This window comes from Anolis sagrei, chromosome 3, assembly GCF_037176765.1.
Source record: "Anolis sagrei isolate rAnoSag1 chromosome 3, rAnoSag1.mat, whole genome shotgun sequence".
Lineage (NCBI taxonomy): Eukaryota > Metazoa > Chordata > Lepidosauria > Squamata > Dactyloidae > Anolis > Anolis sagrei.
Window position 1 is genome coordinate 114,188,246 of NC_090023.1, and position 19,523 is coordinate 114,207,768.

The 19,523-nt window shown below is 44.0% G+C and overlaps 2 protein-coding genes across 4 annotated transcripts in view; one reads left to right on the forward strand and one right to left on the reverse strand.

The window, feature by feature from the left end:
• Positions 1-7,695, reverse strand: part of ITGBL1 (integrin subunit beta like 1) — a 194,221-nt gene extending 186,526 nt beyond the window's left edge. The window contains exons 1-2 of the mRNA XM_060769571.2: positions 7,447-7,695; positions 5,028-5,239 (exon numbers count right to left, since the gene is read on the reverse strand). Coding sequence (XP_060625554.2) covers positions 5,028-5,239; positions 7,447-7,547 — 313 coding nt within the window. The 5' untranslated portion in view covers positions 7,548-7,695. The remainder of the gene's footprint in view (positions 1-5,027; positions 5,240-7,446) is intronic.
• A 9,095-nt stretch (positions 7,696-16,790) lies between these two features.
• Positions 16,791-19,523, forward strand: part of NALCN (sodium leak channel, non-selective) — a 275,342-nt gene continuing 272,609 nt past the window's right edge. For all 3 annotated transcript variants that reach the window (XM_060769568.2, XM_060769570.2, XM_060769569.2), the window contains exon 1: positions 16,791-17,139. The gene's annotated coding sequence lies outside the window, so the exon portion shown is untranslated. The remainder of the gene's footprint in view (positions 17,140-19,523) is intronic.

The window sequence follows — 19,523 nt, forward strand, 5'->3', positions numbered from 1 at the left end:
ACAGAACATAGAACACAAAGGACAACAGGTTACAATAAATCAGGACCACAACACACATCTTACTAATACACAGCTACTTAACTAAAAATCCGCTTCGTCTTGTTTAGGGTCATAATCAGTCTCGTAGTCATGGTCCATTCCGGTGGTCATTCCAAAAACATAGCACTTAGTTGAAGGCCTTCTCAAAGAGCCAGGTTTTCAGGCCCTTGCGGAAGGCCATGAGGGAAGGCGCCTGTCTGATTTCAGCAGGGAGGGAGTTCCACAGCCGGGGGGCCACCACCGAGAAGGCCCGCTCTCTTGTCCCCGCCAGGCGTGCCTGTGAGGCAGGCGGGACCGAGAGAAGGGCCTCCCCGGATGATCTTAAGGTCCTCGTGGGCTCGTAGGCCGAGATGCGGTACTCAAGGTATTTTGGGCCGGAACCGTTTAGGGCTTTGTAGGATAACACCAGCACCTTAAATTGGGCCCGGTAGCTAATCGGCAGCCAGTGGAGCTGGGACAGCAAGGGCGTTGTGTGCTCCCTGCGTCCCGCTCCGGTTAACAACATGGCTGCCGCACGCTGGACTAGCTGGAGCTTCCGGGCCGTCTTCAAGGGCAGCCCCACGTAGAGAGCGTTGCAGTAGTCGAGGCGGGATGTGACCAAAGCGTGTACCACCGTGGCCAAGTCAGACTTCCCAAGGTACGGGCGCAGCTGGCGCACGAGCCGAAGCTGTGCAAATGCTCCCCTGGTCACCGCCGAAACCTGGGGATCCAGGCTCAGTGATGAGTCCAGGGTCACACCCAAGCTGCGAACCTGTGCCTTCAAGGGGAGTGCGACCCCGTCCAGCACGGGCTGTAACCCTATACCCTGTTCGGCCTTGCGACTGACCAGGAGTACCTCTGTCTTGTCTGGATTTAATTTCAGTTTGTTCGCCCTCATCCAGACCGTCACAGCGGCCAGGCACCGGTTCAGGACTTCGACAGCCTCCTTAGTAGCAGGTGGAAAGGAGTGACAGAGTTGGACGTCATCTGCGTACAGATGACACCGCACCCCGAAACTCCGGATGATCTCACCCAGCGGCTTCATGTAGATGTTAAACAGCATGGGGGACAGTATGGAGCCCTGAGGAACACCACAGGTCAACGGCTGTGGTGTTGAACAGGAGTCCCCCAATAACACCTTCTGGGTACGACCCTCCAGAAATGACTGGAGCCACCGCAAAGCGGTGCCTCCAAGGCCCATCTCTGCAAGGCGTCCCAGAAGAATACCGTGGTCGACGGTATCGAAGGCCGCTGAGAGGTCCAGGAGCACCAACAGGGACACACTCCCCCTGTCTAGCTCCCGGCGGAGATCATCCACTAAGGCGACCAAGACCGTCTCGGTACCATGTCCCGGTCTGAAGCCAGACTGTGCCGGATCCAGATAATCCGTGTCTCTCAAGAATACCTGGAGTTGTGAGGCCACCACGCTTTCCATGACTTTGCCCAAGAAGGGAAGATTGGAAACAGGCCGAAAGTTGTCAAATTTGGTGGGGTCCAGTGATGGTTTCTTCAACAGCGGCTTTATAATAGCCTGTTTTAGGCTCGCTGGAATCGTGCCTTCCCGAAGGGAGGCATTAACCACCACCGTTACCCACTCAGCCAATCCCCCTCTGGCCTCTTTCAGAAGCCAGGATGGGCAGGGGTCTAGGATGGACGTGGTAGGCCTCATTCCTCCAAGTATCTTGTCCACATCCTCGGGTTTCACAAACTGAAAAGAATCCATCAAAATAGGACAAGCAGGTGCTTGTGTCACATCCACCGAGACTGCATTTAATGTGGCGTCCAGCCCAGAACGGATCAAAGCGACTTTGTCTGCGAAGAACCGAGCAAATGCTTCACAGTGCGTGGCCGAGTTGTCAGGGCTCCCACCTGAGGTAGGGGGAGTTAAAAGACCTCTGACAATCCGAAACAACTCCGCCGGACGGTTTTTTGCAGACGCAATAGTGGCCGCAAAGAAAGTTTTCTTTGCGGCTTTTATTGCCGCAGCATATGCCCTTAGAAAGGACACAAACTGTGCTCGATTTGGCTCGCTTGGGTCCGAGCGCCACACGCTCTCTAGTTCCCTCTTCCTTCGCTTCATCGCTGCCAGCTCCTCAGTGAACCAAGGAGCTGGTTTAGCTCGGTTACTTGAGAGGGGACGTTCCGGAGCGATCCTGTCAATTGCCCTGGTCATCTCCCCATTCCAGAGAGCGACCAAGGCCTCGACATGGTCACCTACCGAGGTAGCGGGGAACTCCCCAAGAGCCATCAGGAATCCGTTCGGATCCATAAGCCTCCTGGGGCGGACCATCTTAATGGGTCCTCCACCTTTGCGGAGGTTAGGGGGCGCAGTGAGCCTAAATCTGATCAGGAAGTGGTCGGTCCATGGCAACGGAGAGATAGACAGCTCCTCCACACCGCCACCTTGCTCCCATCCCTGGCAGAAGACCAAGTCCAATGTGTGTCCAGCACAGTGGGTGGGGCCAGTTATTTGTTGGGACAGCCCCATGGTTGCCATGGCAGACATGAAGTCCTGAGCCGCTCCTGTGAGGGTTGCCTCGGCATGGATGTTGAAGTCCCCCAGCACAAGAAGCCGTTGGGACTCCACCACCAGGCTCGAGACCACCCCCGCTAGCTCAGGCAGGGAGACTGTAGTGCAGCGAGGTGGACGGTACACTACAAGAATCCCTATTCTGTCCCGGTCACCCACCCTCAGGTGGACGCATTCGAAATTTGTGGTCTGCGGGATGGGACTCCTGGTCATGATTATTATGACAATGTTCTCAAAATATACACAATTGTTTTTGTTGTTGTTGTTACTGTTGATTTGCATGAGACAGTACTGTCAAAGGCACCACATTTGTTTTCTAACATCCAGACTGTAGGTTGTCTTTTCCTCCATGTCATGAATTGACCTTCATATTGTTGGTAAAATAAATTGCTTTTTTCACATGAAATCTGCTAATTGCTGGAATGTATTTGTTACAAATGCTAGTCTTTGCAAGATCCCCACTTATCTAACTGAGGGGCTTGGCCTAAAATAATTGACAGATTTTAAGGAGAAGGTGTGATTAGAAAGAGTATAAATATCTAGTATTTTGCTACATGGAAAATTGTATTTTTCTTTTAACTTCATCTTAGTGAGAAGTTTAAAAATATATCTTAATCCTGATAACAGAAACTAAGCAATAAAAAGGGGAGCAGAACTTGACATTTTTGTATTAGGCAATATCACAGATTCTACACACATCAGACCATATCGCCCCAGAAAATTTCTTGTCAACATGATACTATGCATGTGTAGTCAAAAGTCCAACAGAATATACTTTCCAGTGTTTACTATATGAGCCCTTCATGAACATACCCAAACTTTACAATCTGACTGAAAATTACATCACTACTTGTGCCCATTGATGACCTGCATTAATATATCCTATTCTCTTGCACAACAAACTGAGGATAACAAAGTCAACACAAAGCACATGCAGTGCACAACTCAATGGCATTTAAGGGCCAGCATATTGCCAGAACAAATCCAGTCTCTCTTAGTTAAGACTAATTTTCTGAAGACCCATCCAGACAGGAGCTCCAGCGGTTTTACTGGAGGTGTCCAAATGTCATCTCTGGTAAAATCGAATTAATTTGAGACAAAGCAGAAAAACCCTGCTTTGTCCTGAATTAATTTGATACCCCATTAGACCTGGATCTTCCTGAAGGACCCAGGCCTAATGGAATATGGGTCCTGTGGGAACTGACCCCTCCGTAGAACTACCAAGAGGTCAGTCCGCACATCCCAATTTGCTTCTTCAGCCTCCATGGGCTCAGAGAAATGAGGAGGGAACCTATCCCTTACCCCAACCCCCCCCCCCCCCCAAAAAAAACCCCTTTAAAATATTTTTTTTAAAAAACTTCCCGGGCCACCATTAGGCCTCTCGTCATGCTTCCTTGAACGTACCAATGTAGCACTAAGAGATGGGAGGGCAGGAACTATTTCCCCCTCCAGTCTCTTAGAGCTGCATTGGTACATTCTAGGAAGCATGCAGACAGGCTTAATGATAGCCTGGTAAGTTTTATTTTATTTTAAATGCATGGGAAAGCCTGCTATTTTGGAATGCCCATGCAGACAACAACGCGGGGGGAAAACGGGTTACTTTAACTTGTTTTCTCCCAGAATAAATTTCTTTCTAGAAGCATCCTGAGACTATTTTATTTTATGTTTATATATAAATGCATCTAATTGATTTATTATCAAGTAAATAAATCCAATATTAAAATAATTCAATTAATCGAGGTAATATAGGTAACAATAATAAATGACACATCAAGCTCTACATTACTTAAGACCTTCAAAGAGTTCAAGGTCAACTTCATGGTTCTTATTTCTAGCCCCCTCAGAAGCTGTAAAGAATATTGAGCTAAATGGCAAAGGCTTGTTTATCCAGCTAATGTCACTGATACTGCTGTACCTCGTTCCAAAAAAAAAAAAATGCCCATAGTTGGCATAGTAACTGATTCCACTAAGAGGATTACAGCCACTTTTTTGACAACATAGGTCCAACACACTAACCATCATGTATGACATAGATCTATCAGCTAATGACAGACAAATCTAGAAAGTTAACTTGGTCCCAACTATTGAAAGATTCAGAATAGGAGAAACATTCAGTGATAAATTAGAGCTGTTTTTGCCCTGCTGTCATTCTGCTCCAGTCAATAGGTTTCTAGGCTACAACTTTAAGCACATTGGCATCATCCTCAGATTGTGCTATTTTAATTCTTACCCTACTGGTTTTTCAGTTATGCTCCTTCCTGCCTAGAATCAGTTAGGTTTTGCTTTCTTCACCTACTCACATTGAACATCTCTAACCACTGCAAAGCCTTTTACTCAGACAGAAATTCAACAGTAGAGGCTTTCTTTTGGTTGTCCACCATATGACAGAGACTACCATTGGCTCATATGGATGCAGAGATGGCATGACCACACTGGAAGTATGCTGTGGAACCTTTGTTGGTTAGCTTGGTTTGCTTACCCGCACATGTCTCTCCGTCATAGGTTTCACACACCCACTCATGGCATTCACAAAGTGGTCCATAGTATTTTCCTGGCTCAGTCACTTGGCAGATGCAGACCCCACAGTCACACTGGCCTCTGCCACTGCAAAGTTTCCCCCCTGGGAATCGACATCTACGTTCAGACTCAGAGGGGGACAGTTTGCAAGATGAAGTTGTTCCCAAACCACTCCTGGAGGAATAAAAAAGGGAACTGTTTTTTAAAAAACAAAGTCACAAACTGTCACATTATGATTATTTGTCAAATTAGTCTAAATATGATTAGGAAGACACACTTAGGGTGCATCTACTATAGAATTAGTTCAGTTTGACACCACTTTATCTGTCATGGCCCAATTCCATGGAATCCTGGGATTTGTAGTTTGGTGAGGTACCAGCAGCACTCTTTGGCAGAGATACCTAAATACCTTATTAAACTACAGTGAAGCCATAGCATTGAGCCATGACAGTTAAAGTGGTTTTTAACTTCATTAATTTCAGATGTACCCTGAATCCTGAGTCTCAAAGTCCAGGTTTTAGCTGTGTTCAATCATGTATTTGTGTAGTTAAATGCTGTATGACAGCTGCACCCATTCCTGGAGATGTCAGATATGACTATGGTGACACATGGCTTGATTTAATCCTGTTTGGACTGTTGTAGTACAGTTTGCATGGGACTGCCTTTGGAAACTGGGAACTTTGCTCTACTTGAGACTTGGGTTGATGGGGGCTAGTGCATTGACTGGTTGTTTTTTTGCCCTGGGTACAATTCAATGAACAGATTATGCTTTTAAAAATTCTATAAGTCCACACTATTTGAAAGTCTCTATGAATCTGTCTGAATTTTAAGATCCACAAATAAGACCTTTATTGAAGTCCAGCACTGTTACAGTCAGTCTGGAGAGTATATACGTGGCTGCTAACAGGCTGTGACATCTATTTAACAAAAGTCTAGAGACTGCTCTCCTTTCACTTGCCAGTGGTGGCTTTTGTTTTTGGTTTGTTTGGTTTTTTTAAAAAAAAATTGAACACACATTGTATGATTCACTTTGGCAAAGAAGGCCACAGACCTTCTAAGACCATAATTCCAATGATTCTATAGCAATAAGCCATAGCAATTAAAGTGCTGTCAAACATCACTACTTCTACAGTGTAGATGCACCCTTGGATACCTAATTTTAATTAATAGTAAGTTATGGCTCCGACAATCAAATCAAAATGCTAAATATTTTTCTTGAAATGAAACTCAGCATGACTCGAATAACAGTTGTCTCCAGGATCCACTAATCTATACCAAATAAATGAGTAAACAGTTTGCAACACATTTCCTTCACTGATATGCTACCTAAACACACTTAGAGAAAAGGTATTTTCCCCTTCTAATAATCCTTTGTGGTAGGTTGGACCAGAAATTGTTCACTTTAACATAGTGCGCTTCAGGTGCAAATAAATAGGCAGATCCAAATCTCCTAGTCTAAATCACAGAGCCTTTCCATATTACACAATTACATCACTTTTATTCTAATTTAACAGCTATGGCATCAGTCTATGGAATCCTGTATTTGCAGTTTATGGAGGAGTACCTGGAACTCTAGTGCCTCACTAAACTACAGGCCCCAGGATTTCATAGGATGTAGTCATGGCAGTTAAAGGTGGAATAATGGTGCTATAAATAGGTAGTGTGAAAAGATCCATAGATCTAAAAAAAACTGTTCTAAATTCTGACACATCAGACAACATGTCTGATATAGGTGCTTCATATGTTAGCACACTCATATCACACTCAGGTATTTACTTATTCATTTTTGTTTAAATCTAGGGCTAATGTTTGCTTCATCAGGGCAAAGGAACGGAATTCCAAATGCCAGACCATAGAAAGTCTACCACATTTCCACAGAAAGTTTTGCCCCATATAATTAGAATGGGAATGTATACATTTCCTTCTTATTGGCTTACTAGATTTGGATTTCTGCAGAGTAACTTTCACTGGGACAATGAGTTCAAGAGGAATTGGCTGACACCAGTACATTATAATTAACACAGTCTAACTAAAACTTGTTGAAAACCCAGAGAAAACAGAATTATTCAATATCCAGGAGGGTCCATTGTATTAGGACTAAGCTCTAGATTCAAGACACATTTCTGTCTATTCTCTCTGCTCTGGGACAGTTTGTATTATGCACATCTGTGACTCTGTCAAAATGCAAATTATATCTAAATCACATTTGGAGCAGACATTATTCCTTGTTTAATTTAACAGAGGCAAACAGCAGGATGAAGAAGAATGGGGAGGGAGGGAATTATGAACATACACAGAGAGAGAGATCATGCCACTTGCATGCTGCAACCTGTTACCCAGATCCAATAAAGCTAATTGCTAAAGAAAACAAAGGCTCTTACCGCAGGGAAAGGGATAAACTTTGTGGAACAGTCGGAAGCAGAATGAAGAGTGAAGTCATGGATAGAAACAGCACCATGCTGAGGAGCCCCTGTGTAGACATGGTTGGATCCCAGGACAGTTGTAAGAGAGGAGTTCAACTGGAGAGTCCGAAATCCAGTGGGCTTGCAGAGTTTTGAGCTGGCAAAAACCGGCTCCTTCCCTCTGTTCTCCACCAAGTGCCTTTGATTAGCTGCCTGGAAGCTGGATTTGGTCAGCATCCTAGAAGGAAAGGCTGGTGCCAAACCCCAAAGTTTACAGTCTAGGCAGGGAAGTAATTAGAAACAGTTGTACAGCCAGATGGTTTATTTTGACATAATAAAGTATCCTGTTCACAGTTTTGAGCAAACGGCCCCATTCTTAAAAGACAGACATGGTAAGCTTTTGAAGAAAGTGCACTTGAGTTAACTTTGATTAATGGAGGTTTTGAGATAATCGTGGCAAATGGACCAAGGGAAATGTATGTTTCTCTGGCTTGGCAGAAAATGCTAATAGCACTTTCCAAGTGTAACATTAAGAGTTCAGGTGAATGCTTCAAATTCTTCAGACTAGCAGAAAGAAAGAAAGAAAGAAAGAAAGAAAGAAAGAAAGAAAGAAAGAAAGAAAGACTCCCTATTCTCTTCCCCACTTCTGCTTCTAATAAAAAGCTGTTCAGGATTACCTTCATAGTTATCAAGCTAACAACAACTCTGGAATCAGAACTATTTTAGGTGGGTTTCCCATATCAAATGGCAGCACATTCAAGCCTGACAAGGTTTTAAACAAGGTTGGAAACTCTTTGCTTGAAAGTTCAAACCAGGATGTGATATGTGAACTGACACAACTGACACAGGCCACTTGAGATTTAGAGATGGCACAAATGTGGTTTTCCTCTATTAAATCTGTTTCCAGATACAACGTAGAAACTTTGGACCTGTGTTTGTGATGCACCCACATTTTACAATTTTAGGGATGCCCTGAACATATACATACACACAACTTAAATACAGTATAATCTGTGAAGCAATATGTATTCATTTTTGCTGGTGTAGTAATGATTCTAAATTTTGAAAAGGAACACATCCGTTCCTTTTCAGGGGAAATCTGGGCATTACATGAAATACATAATCACATTCCTTATGTCAATTTTTCTTTTTTAAAACCCACAATTTATGGCAACCCTATCATAGGATTCTCTTCAAGATCTATTGAGGAGGAGCTTACCATTGCCTTTCTCCAAAGGTGGCAGAATGTGATTTATTCAAGTCCACCCAACTGGTTTCATGGCTAAGCAGATATTTAACCTCTAACCTCCTAGGGTCCTAGTCCAACATTAAACCACTATGCAATGCTGCCTCTGATCAGGACATTGGGGGAGGGGGGGTTAAATCTATTCATTCCAGTCTGTCACCCCAACACAAATCTATTCTTCGAGAAGTCAAGCATTGGGAGGTGAATTTGTTTGAGACAGCAGTATAATAGAGGATTTGGAAGGATAGCCTCATTTCCCTGCAGAGGTTGTGATCTGTCCTTTATCGTTCTGTTTAACACAGGAAATCCACATTTATGCCATCTCAAGTGGCCTTGTGTCAATAGTTCAGTTCACATATCGCATCCTGATTTGAACTTTCAAACAAAAGCAGCTAAACCAGAGGTTTGTTTGCACACCTTCACAACTTTCCATTTCTGGTCTTTTGGCTTCATTTGTTATCCTAAGTTCACTCCCATTTCCACTGCATGACAGTATCTTTGCTGCAAAAACCACAGTTTGTTGACTCACTCAGTGAAAAGGTTCTGATTTTAGTTTTATTGGTTTATCACAGTTCTGTAATTAAACCAAACCATGATTAATGTTTCTTAATACTGCTATGATACTTGAATTAAGCTGCCTCCTTGTCACTTTGGACTTTGCTGCAAACAAAATGCCAGATGTTAGCATAATGGAAGTTGAAATCTGTCAGCAAAGCTCTGAGATGTCATCTACGCAAAAGCTTAAACAGTTTAGTATGAACAAATCTTTAACTTACAGCGTACCAGTACAGATAATATATGACAACAGTTAAGAAAACATTACAGTTATTACGCTTACATCCATGACTCAGAGAGATGTAACATTTCCAGAATGTTTAAAAATAACTCTCTACAACCAATGGCAGCAAAACAGATAGACATTATACCCAGTGCTGTAGTCTTAAAATCCCAGCTCTAGAATTAGTTGGAAAAGTAAATAATTGAATTTTTAAACTTTTGCCTATGTCATTTTGGTCACTGAAGACCTGCTTCTATATCAAAACACATTTATGAGACTGTAATGAGAGTCATATATATTTATTTTGTTGCTGATGGGCTGAAAGGAGTGGGAATGAGGTGATGAGGAATAATTTCTCTTTCAGTGGAAAAGTTTTCCCTGGACAGCCATCTGATCCAAAGTGGGCGAGAGGCTATTTCGAAAAACAAAATAACAGCAAAGAAGGGAAAGTCTTCCTTCCGTGTGTTGGTTGCCTTCTGCCCCAAGAAATTCATGAGCAATATGTTTTGCTGCAGCCTTATCTTGTGAAAGATTCAGATGGCATTGAGTGAACAGGTCCAAGATAATCGGTAGCGTGGAAAAGTAATTGGAAACAAACCCTTAGGATGTGCTTATACAACAAGCATTTCAGGGAACTAATGTGCTCATGAAAAGAAAACAAAGCAACCAACAGCTGCAGACTGAATTTAGTCCAAAAGGTAATTGAGAATGTTCTAGAATCTACTTTTTGTATTGCTTATTGGATTTATTCCTTCATGATATGCCACTGGATGGGCAGAGATTTTTTTTTAAAAAAAAACACTTCCATTTTAATATGCTTGAAACTTTCCCTCAGTCTTCTTGCATTATATGGTTTATGTGATCATTCAAAGAAGAATTATAATGTCCCATTGATGTCGGTGACAGATGACTGTGAACTTTGATTCTCTCAGTGAGACCTGATGCAAATACATGCATCTTATTGTCACCTCCTTTGAACTGTAAGCTGTTTTGTGTGAGATGAAAACTGGCATACACAAGTTAAAATAAATACACAGCCTAGTATAATAGTTTCCTTACTATTACAGGTTGAATATCATCTGAATTTTTGGGACCAGAAGGATTTGGAATTTATCTCTTATGGGGAGGTGAGGATTTGGGGATACTTGTATTTGCATCTACATAAATAATGAGATATCTTGGAGATGAGACCGAAATCTAGAAGTGAAATTCATTCATTTTTCCTGAAGCTAATTGTATACACAATATTTTAATGATTTTGTGCATGAAACAAACTTTGTGTATGGGTGCCATGGGTGCCTCTCTCTGAGTCATACAGGTGGACAATTTTGGATTCTGGGGTATTTCGTATTTTGGAATTCAGTGGATGCAAATATTGCATAAATAAAGACTATTGTTCTCTATGTATTCTAGTACACCTTCACCCTGCCAGCCAATGTCATATCAGACATTCATAAACTCTCATTGACTGGTGTAGAATTAAGATTTTGCTGTGGAGTCTCACTTTCCAGTTGTCAGATCGTATAAGGAGATGGGATTGCCTACAGCGTAGTTCTGCCTCATAGTAACATATTCCTATGAATAAATGGGATGAAGGGAAGTATGAACTCCTCTGCAAGATTTTTTAAAATATATGTCTATTTGACAGCGTGGACATGCATATATATATTTATTTTCTCCTGTTAATATTTTTGGAGGCATTAATATGTTATTTAATGCCATGGTCCTTCTAAGACCTTCAGACTGCATAAACTAGTCTGAAGCACAATATCTAAGAGCTAAAATCTAATAAGCTTAATTCAGTTTGGAGAGGAATCTGCCTCTGTTCTGTGTCCATTTATATGACTTGTACTGAGAACATTTAGATCTGCACGCATCTCACTTTATTTGCACAAGTACTCTTGTTTACAGGATGTGCCCTTGGGTCCTCCTCTTCTTAAATGGTGTTGACCTTTATTTATTTATTTATTTATTTACTTTACTTTATTTGTATACCGCACTATCTCAGCCCGTAGGCGACTCAGTGCGGTTTACAGCAGGTCAATATACAAAGTGCATAGCATTAGCATTAACATTTAACCAATAACTAAAGCGACTAAAACAATACAACAATACATCAGTAAATCAACATGACATCAATACATCCATATAACTAATCCAGCACGTCTCATCAGTAAAATCATAATCCGATCTCCTCGTCCATTATTCCAAGTTCCAAATTCCAAGTTCCAAACTCAGTCAATTGATTGCACTGCTTAATTGAACGCCTGTTCAAAGAGCCAGGTCTTCACTCTTCTCCTGAACGCTAGCAGGGAGGGGGCCGATCTAACGTCTGCGGGAAGGGCGTTCCACAGCCGAGGGGCCACCACTGAGAAGGCCCTGTCTCTCATCCCCACCAGCCGTGCTTGTGAGACTGGCGGGATCAAGAGCAGGGCCTCCCCGGATGATCTTAATGTCCTAGTTGGTTCATAGGGGGTGATGCGTTCGGACAGATAGGTCGGGCCAGAACCGTTTAGGCCTTTAAAGGCTAACGCCAGCACTTTGAATTGTGCTCGGTAGCAAATTGGCAGCCAGTGGAGCTGGCGCAGAAGAGGAGTGGTGTGCTCCCTGAGTGCCGCTCCTGTTAACAACCTAGCTGCCGATCGTTGGACCATTTGTAGCTTCCGAGCAGTCTTCATAGGCAACCCCATGTAGAGAGCGTTGCAGTAATCTATACAGGATGTAACCAGCGCATGGACTACCGTGGACAAGTCAGACTTCCCAAGATACGGGCGCAGCTGGCGCACAAGTTTTAATTGTGCGAATGCTCCCCTGGTCACCGCCGAGATCTGGGGTTCCAGACTCAGCGATGAATCCAGGATCACACCCAAGCTGCGAACCTGCGTCTTCAGGGGGAGTGTAACCCCGTCCAACACAGGCTGTAACCCTATACCCTGTTCGGCCTTGCGACTGACCAGGAGTACCTCTGTCTTGCCTGGATTCAGTTTCAATTTGTTCGCCCTCATCCAGACCGTTACAGCGGCCAAGCACCGGTTCAGGACCTCGACAGCCTCCTTACCCTCTTCGTGACAGTTGCAAAGGCACTAGTGCAGTCAATAAAGTTTAAACATTCATACCCACTGCTACTGTGGACATCTCACAGCTTTCCAAAACCAAAACAACAAAATGAATTTGAACAGGGAGAAATATAAGGTACCACATATACCTGGATATAAATCACTCTCATGTTTAAGTTGACAGCACATTTGGGGCAAAATTAGAGATGTTGACATGTTCTATGAATAAGTCAAGGTAATTCTGTGGAGAGATGCCCTGGCCCACTGCCACCACCATTTTCTCACCTTAGACATTCAAAAAGGCATCCCCCCCCCCCCAATATTAACTCATATCAAAAGAAACCACCCCCTTCTCTGACTACAGTGGTGATGGGTGAGAGCTTAGCATATTACAAGAGAGCCTAAAAGAAGCATCAACCCCATCTACTCTCAGCACTCCTTTGAAAGAGCCGCTGACATTTTATTGCCAATGTCAAGCATTCAAAAAAACCAGAAGTAGTGCTGTGGAGGAAAGTAGAGGGGATTGGTACTTCTTTTAGGTTCTCCTGGGATGGATTAACCTCTCACCTTTCACTATTCTACTCAGAGAAGGGGATGATTCCTTAAAAACAGAATTAAGGTACAATGTTTACATTGATCCATGGATACGCTAATTTTGACTAAAGTATCTGGATTTATACATAACTAGCCATCCCCTGCCACACGATGCTGTGGCCCAGTCTGTGTATATGTGTTGTGTGTGTGTGTGGTTTTTTAAAAATTCTTTTTGGCTTTTTAAGTCTCTGCTGCTGTGTTTTTCAGTGTTTTATGAGTGATGGTCCCTCGTTGACCTGGGAGGTATATTGTGTCTAAATTTGGTGTCAATTCGCCCAGTGGTTTTGAGTCATGTTAATCCCACAAATGAACATGACATTTTTATTTATATAGATTATATAAAGAGTATTTTATTTTTTATCGTATCAGGAGCGAACGAATGTATTTGAGAAAACACAACATTTAAAAACTTGGCATTCTATTAAATGTATTGTCAAATGCTTTCATGGCTGGAATCAAAAGGTTCTTGTGGGTTTTTTCGAGCTATAGAGCCACATTCTATTAAATGTCCAGTAGCTAGCCACCAGGAATGCCTCTGGTGTTGCTGCAAAAAGACCCTCCATTGTGCATGAGGCAGGACTCAGGCTGCATTGTAATAGGTGGTCTGTGTTTTCCTCTTCTCTACATTCGCATGTCATGAATTCCAGTTTGTAGCCCCATTTCTTAAGGTTGGCTCTGCATTTCGTGGTACCAGAGCGCAGTCTGTTCAGCGCCTTCCAAGTTGCCCAGTCTTCTGTGTGCCCAGGAGGAGTCTCTCATTTGGCATCAGCCATGGATTTTAGCCTGCCACTTTTGGACTCTCACTTGCTGAGGTGTTCCTTTGAGTATCTCTGTAGATCTTAGAAAACTATTTCTTGATTTAAGGCATTGGAGTGCTGGCTGGTATCCAAACAGGGGAAGGGCCAGAGATATCAATGCCTTGGTCCTTTCATTATTGGCTGCTACTTCCCAGCGGATGTCAGGTGGTGCAATACTGGCTAGACAGTGTAATTTCTGAAGTGATCATGCGGCATGTCTCATTAAGAGCCACATCCACTGTTTTGGTGTGGTGAGATGTGTTCTACACTGGGCATGTGTACTCAGCAGCAGAGTAGCAAAGCACAATGGCAGATTCTATAAACAGTACAACACTTAGGCAAAAAAACTGAAATGCACAGATATATGATGGGTGACATCTGGCTTGAAAACAATACATGTGAAAGGGATCTAGGCATCTTAGGGCCCTTCTACACAGGGCCAAAACCTCAGAAGTAACCGGGATAAATAGTGTGTGTGTGTGTGGGGGGGGGGTGACATTTAGCTAAAGTGTGGGCAGAATCAGGCTAACAGCTGAAAAGTATGTGTTAAAAAAGATGTGGTTAAAACCCTATTCCTCCTTAAAAAATGTGCACCTTTACATGACTGTATATCCTTGCAGTCATACAAAGCATGTGCTTTCCTTCCCTCCCCCCTGAGTAGACTGTTCCAGAGCATGACTTCATCATATAACGTTATGTAAATCACCTGGGGTCATGACTTCGGTTTTATGCATGTTCAACTGTAAAGTTGCCTTTACAGTTTCTTTCTTGATTTTTTTTCAGTCATTTTCTGCTTGTAATATGGTGTCATCTGCATATTTTAAATTGTTCATGTTCTTCCCTCCAATTTTAATGTCTCTTTCCCGTGAGTCTAAGTAAATCAACTCATTTGAAATACAGCAATGGAAATAATATATGTGGATGCCACAAATTGTTAAAAATACAACAGAATGAGTCCTAGAACAAATCAAGCCAAATAGTGTGGACGCCTCACCAAACTACTACTCCCGGGACTCCATAGCATTGATCTGTGGCAGTTAAACTGGTGTCAAACTGCATTCATTCTATATTGTAGATACACCCAGGTTACCTTATCCACAACAGACTTGTTCAGGTCTTACAGATTCAGGGCAGTGGTTTCCTGGATCTATCTGTAATGTGGTCTTCTTCCTTTCCTGCTACTTTTTACCTTACCATGCATTGTTGTTGTTTCTTTTTTAATTTTTTTTTATTGGTTTATGGTGCATACAGAAAACAAAACCAACATCAAAGGAAAACCGAAATAAGTAAAAAACAAAAAAGAAAGAGAAAAAACAGAAAAAAAGGGGGAAAAGATATACAAAAGAGTATGCAAGTTTACAGAATGATATACAGTCAGTGCTCTTTAAACATATAAATAATCAACTTTGACTGTACAGTTATAATACATTAACATTTATTGTCCCTCTAACCCCACACCCGTGAACTCAACCCCTGTGACCTCCGACACCACTCCGTATGGATCACATAACTAACCCACAACTACCCACGTATCTTCTTTCACTGAATCCCCTTTATGGCGATCTTCAAATCTACTTTTGTCTTCTTTTCAAGATATCCAATTGCCAACCGCCATTTTTTAACAAATTCTTCATTATTTCCACCTCTGCTGATATTTGTCAGTTGTTGTTGTTTCTAGTGAGTCATGCCTTCTCATGATATGGCCAAAGTGTGTTAGCCTCAGTATTGTAATCTTGGCTTAGGGAGAGTTCAGGCTTGATTTGTTCTAGGACTCATCTCTTTGTATTTTTAGTAATTTGTGGTATCCATAGCTATTTTTTCCATTGCCATATTTCAAATGACTCCCAGGACTCTATAGCATTGAGCCATGGCAGCTAAAGTGGTGTCAGATGCATTCATTCATCACACTAGAGTAGTGGTTCTTAACCTGTGGGCCACAGACTACAAGTGGGCCGTGAGGATGAAAATCTGGTCCACAAGCCTCCTTCTTTATTTATTTTATTTTATTTCCACTACTTTCACACTGTCTGCCACTCCTTCCCTGTTGCTGACAGTGGTGTCTGTTGTGTATCAGAAACTAGAGCTGATGTGGTCTCTCCAGTGCTATTTTCTGAATCGGCACCCCAAACCGAATCTGATTTTTCGTACTAACCCTAACCCAAAGTGGTCCCTGGTCAAGGTGGTCCCTGGTCAGAGTGGTCTCTGGTCAAGGTGGTCCCTGGTCAAAGTGGTCCCTGGTCAAAGTAAGGTTGGGAACTACTGCACTAGAGAATGAATCCACTTTAAATCCGGTTCCTGGCTCCTGCAGAATTCTGAGGTTTGTAGTTTGCCGAGGCTGTTAAAGTCTCCTCCCTAAACTACAAGCCTCGGAATTCTGCACCAGGCAGCAATCGGATGTAAAGTGGATTCATTCTCCAATGTAATGAGGTCCTAGATAGACCCCAGGTCACCCTGTCCTCAACAGCCTGGTTCAGGTCTTACAGGCTCAGGGCTGTGGCTTCCTTGATCCATGCCTGATGTGGTCTTCCTCCTTTCCTGCTGCTTCCTACCCAAATTGGAGTGCATGCCAGTGAGAGGACAGAGGTGACTACAGGCTTCCCTTCCTTGCTGCAGCTGAGTGGGGTGGAGGGTGAGGAAGGGGCCAAGGAAGAGCCTAGAGTTGGGTGAGACCCCGAAGGGCCACGGGGTGCAACCTTGTGCCATGCAGGAAGGGCCCCATGGAAGCCCCCGACACCCAGCCTCTGCCTCAAAGCCTCCAGAGAAGGGGACTCCGCCCGAGGCAGGAAGGCATGGGGGGGAGGGTCTGGTGTACCCAGGGGGAAGGGGCCCGTGGAGGGAGCAGGAGGCGCCGTTTGCGCGTGTCATCTCTGCCTCTCCGTGCCGGGGATGCTGGCTCTCTCGCTGGCTGGCGGGGAACAGCTGTTGCTGGGCGACTGCGAGCGAGCGAGAGCCAGCAACCAGCCAGCCAGCCCTGCTCGCCTCCCTTCCTTCCTTCTTTCCTCCCTCCCTTCCTTCCTTCTTCCTTCCCGCAATCTCTCTGCTCACCGGAGACGCGGGGACGGGGAGGAGGGACCGCTTTTGGACCAAACCAGCCCACCCCAATCCCACCCACCCTTCCTTCCCCCCTCCCCACGCCCCAGTCAGCTTCACGGGGGGCCTGAGCATCCCGATCCAGCCCCGCCATGAAGGGAGAGGCAGGCGGTAGGTGGCTGCACGGCCAAAGAAGGATGCGGGGCGGAGGGAGGGAGGGAGGGAGGGAGGGAAGGGGGGGCTGCGGGGGTCGCGCCTATTCCCCTAGATCCGGCTCCTTCCCGTTTTCCTTCACGAGGAGGATCCAGGGCGGAGGGGAGGGCGGCGTGTCGGAAGCAAAGGAAGCCCCCGACATCCCAGTTTGGATGCCAGGGAGGGCATGGAGGGGCTCTTTCTACCTGGGGATTTCTCCCCCTCCCAAAGATTGGAGAGGAGGAAGGAGGGAGCCTGGTTGTTTTCCATCGCAGAGCAAAGGAGGGGGCAGATGAGCACTCACTCCCTTGACCCCCTTCTCCAGCCAGGAAGAGACTGGCACTAGAGGAGTCCAAAGAAGGGGCTGCTCTAGAAGGGGGAGTTAGTCATTGGCAGCGCCCACCTTTCCTTTTTTGTGTGCAGGTGAATTACAAAGAGGCCTGCCTTTGCAAGAGGATCTGGGCCTTCCTCCTTTCTAGGCCTCTTTTCTACCAGCTTCTATGCCAAAGGATGATTTCAGATTGCTAGCTAGCTACCTCTGCTTGGCACCCCCTTGGCATGGCTCACTGATAGGCCAGGCTGAAATGCTGCTTCTTGGCCTCCTTCTGCAGCATCGCAAAGGCCTGGGGATTTGGGGCAGGAAATCCTCCCCTGTGTCGCCTTGACACAAGCCCAATTCAGCATCTCAATTTGCCAGAACAGGTGTGCTTGGGACTGCTATCCATCAAAAGACATTTTAGGCCTGTGTTTCTCAACCTTCCTAATACCGTGACCCCTTAATACAGTTCCTCATGTTGTAGTGACTCCCAATCATGAAATTATTTTTGTTGCTACTTCGTAACTGCAATTTTGCTACTATTATGAATTGTAATGTAAATATCTGATATGTAGGATGTATTTTCATTCACTGGATGAAATTTGGCACAAATACCCAATACACCCCAATTTGAATACTGGTAGGGTTGGAGGGGATTGATTTTGTCATTTGGGAGTTGTTGTTGCTGGGATTTATAGTTCACCTACAATCAAAGAGCATTCTGAACTCCACCAGCGATGGAATTGAACCAAGCTTGGCACACAGAACTCCCATAACCAATAGCAAATACTGGAAGGGTTTGGTGGGCATTGACATTGAGTTCTGAAATTGTAGTTCACCTACATCCAGAGAGCACGGTGGACTCAAACACTCATGGATCTGGACCAAATTTGGCATGAATTCTCAATATGCCCAAATGTGAACACTGGTGGATGGGGGGGGGGGGGGAATAGACCTTGACATTTGGGAGTTGTAGTTGCTGGGATTTATAGTTCACCTACAATCAAAGAGCATTCTGAACCCCACCAGCAATGGAATTGAATCAAACTTGGCACACAGAACTCCCAAGACCGACAGAAAATACTGGTGGGCATGGACCTTGAGTTCTGGAGTTCTGGTTAACCTACATCCAGTGAGCACAGTGTACTCAAACAATGATGAATCTAGACCAAACTTGGCATAAATACTCAATATGTCCAAATGTGAACACTGGTGGTGTTTGGGGAAAATATACCTTGACATTTGGGAGTTGTAGTTGCTGTGATTTATAGTTCACCTACAATCAAAGAGCATTCTGAACCCCACCAACGATAGAATTGGGCCAAACTTTCCACACAGAACCCCTATGACCAACAGAAAATACTGTTTTCTGGTGGTCTTTGGCGACCCCTCTGACACCTCCTCTTGAAATCCCCAAGGTTCCTGACCCCCAGGTTGAGAAACACTGTATTAGACACTGAGAACCCTTCCAGACAGGCCCTATATCCCAGGATCTGATCCCAGGTTCTCTGCATTAACCTGGATTACATTGGTCCCCACCAGATAATCTGGGATAAACACAAAACTTGGTATCAAATCCTGGGATATAGAGCCTGTCTGGAAGGGCCCTCAGTGTTTTCTGCCATGACAGTTCTTTTCTGGTAAGAAAAGACAGGTAGATTGCTGAGGTTAGAAACAGGAAGAACACATACCACCAGGATGTGTGCAGTTTTGTGTTTGAGGCAGGTAAGAAGATTCATCCAGGGTTACCCACTAAATCAGAACGTTCTGAACTGGGTGTTGCAACAGATCAATAAGTTGGCTGCAGTGTGTAGCTGTTCCCCATGAATCTAATGAGAAATTTCTGAGAATATGTGAAATAAGCAATACATCACATCTTTTTAAAAATATGAATGAAATGTTTTCATGAAATTGGGTGTATCTGCATCCGTTTTATTATTAGAATTTAGGTATGTGTCCGTATCTCTTTTAAGGGATTGGTGTAATTTTGAAAAAGGATGACCTTTGAGATCATAACCCTTTGGAAAGCCAGAATCTCCATAGCCTT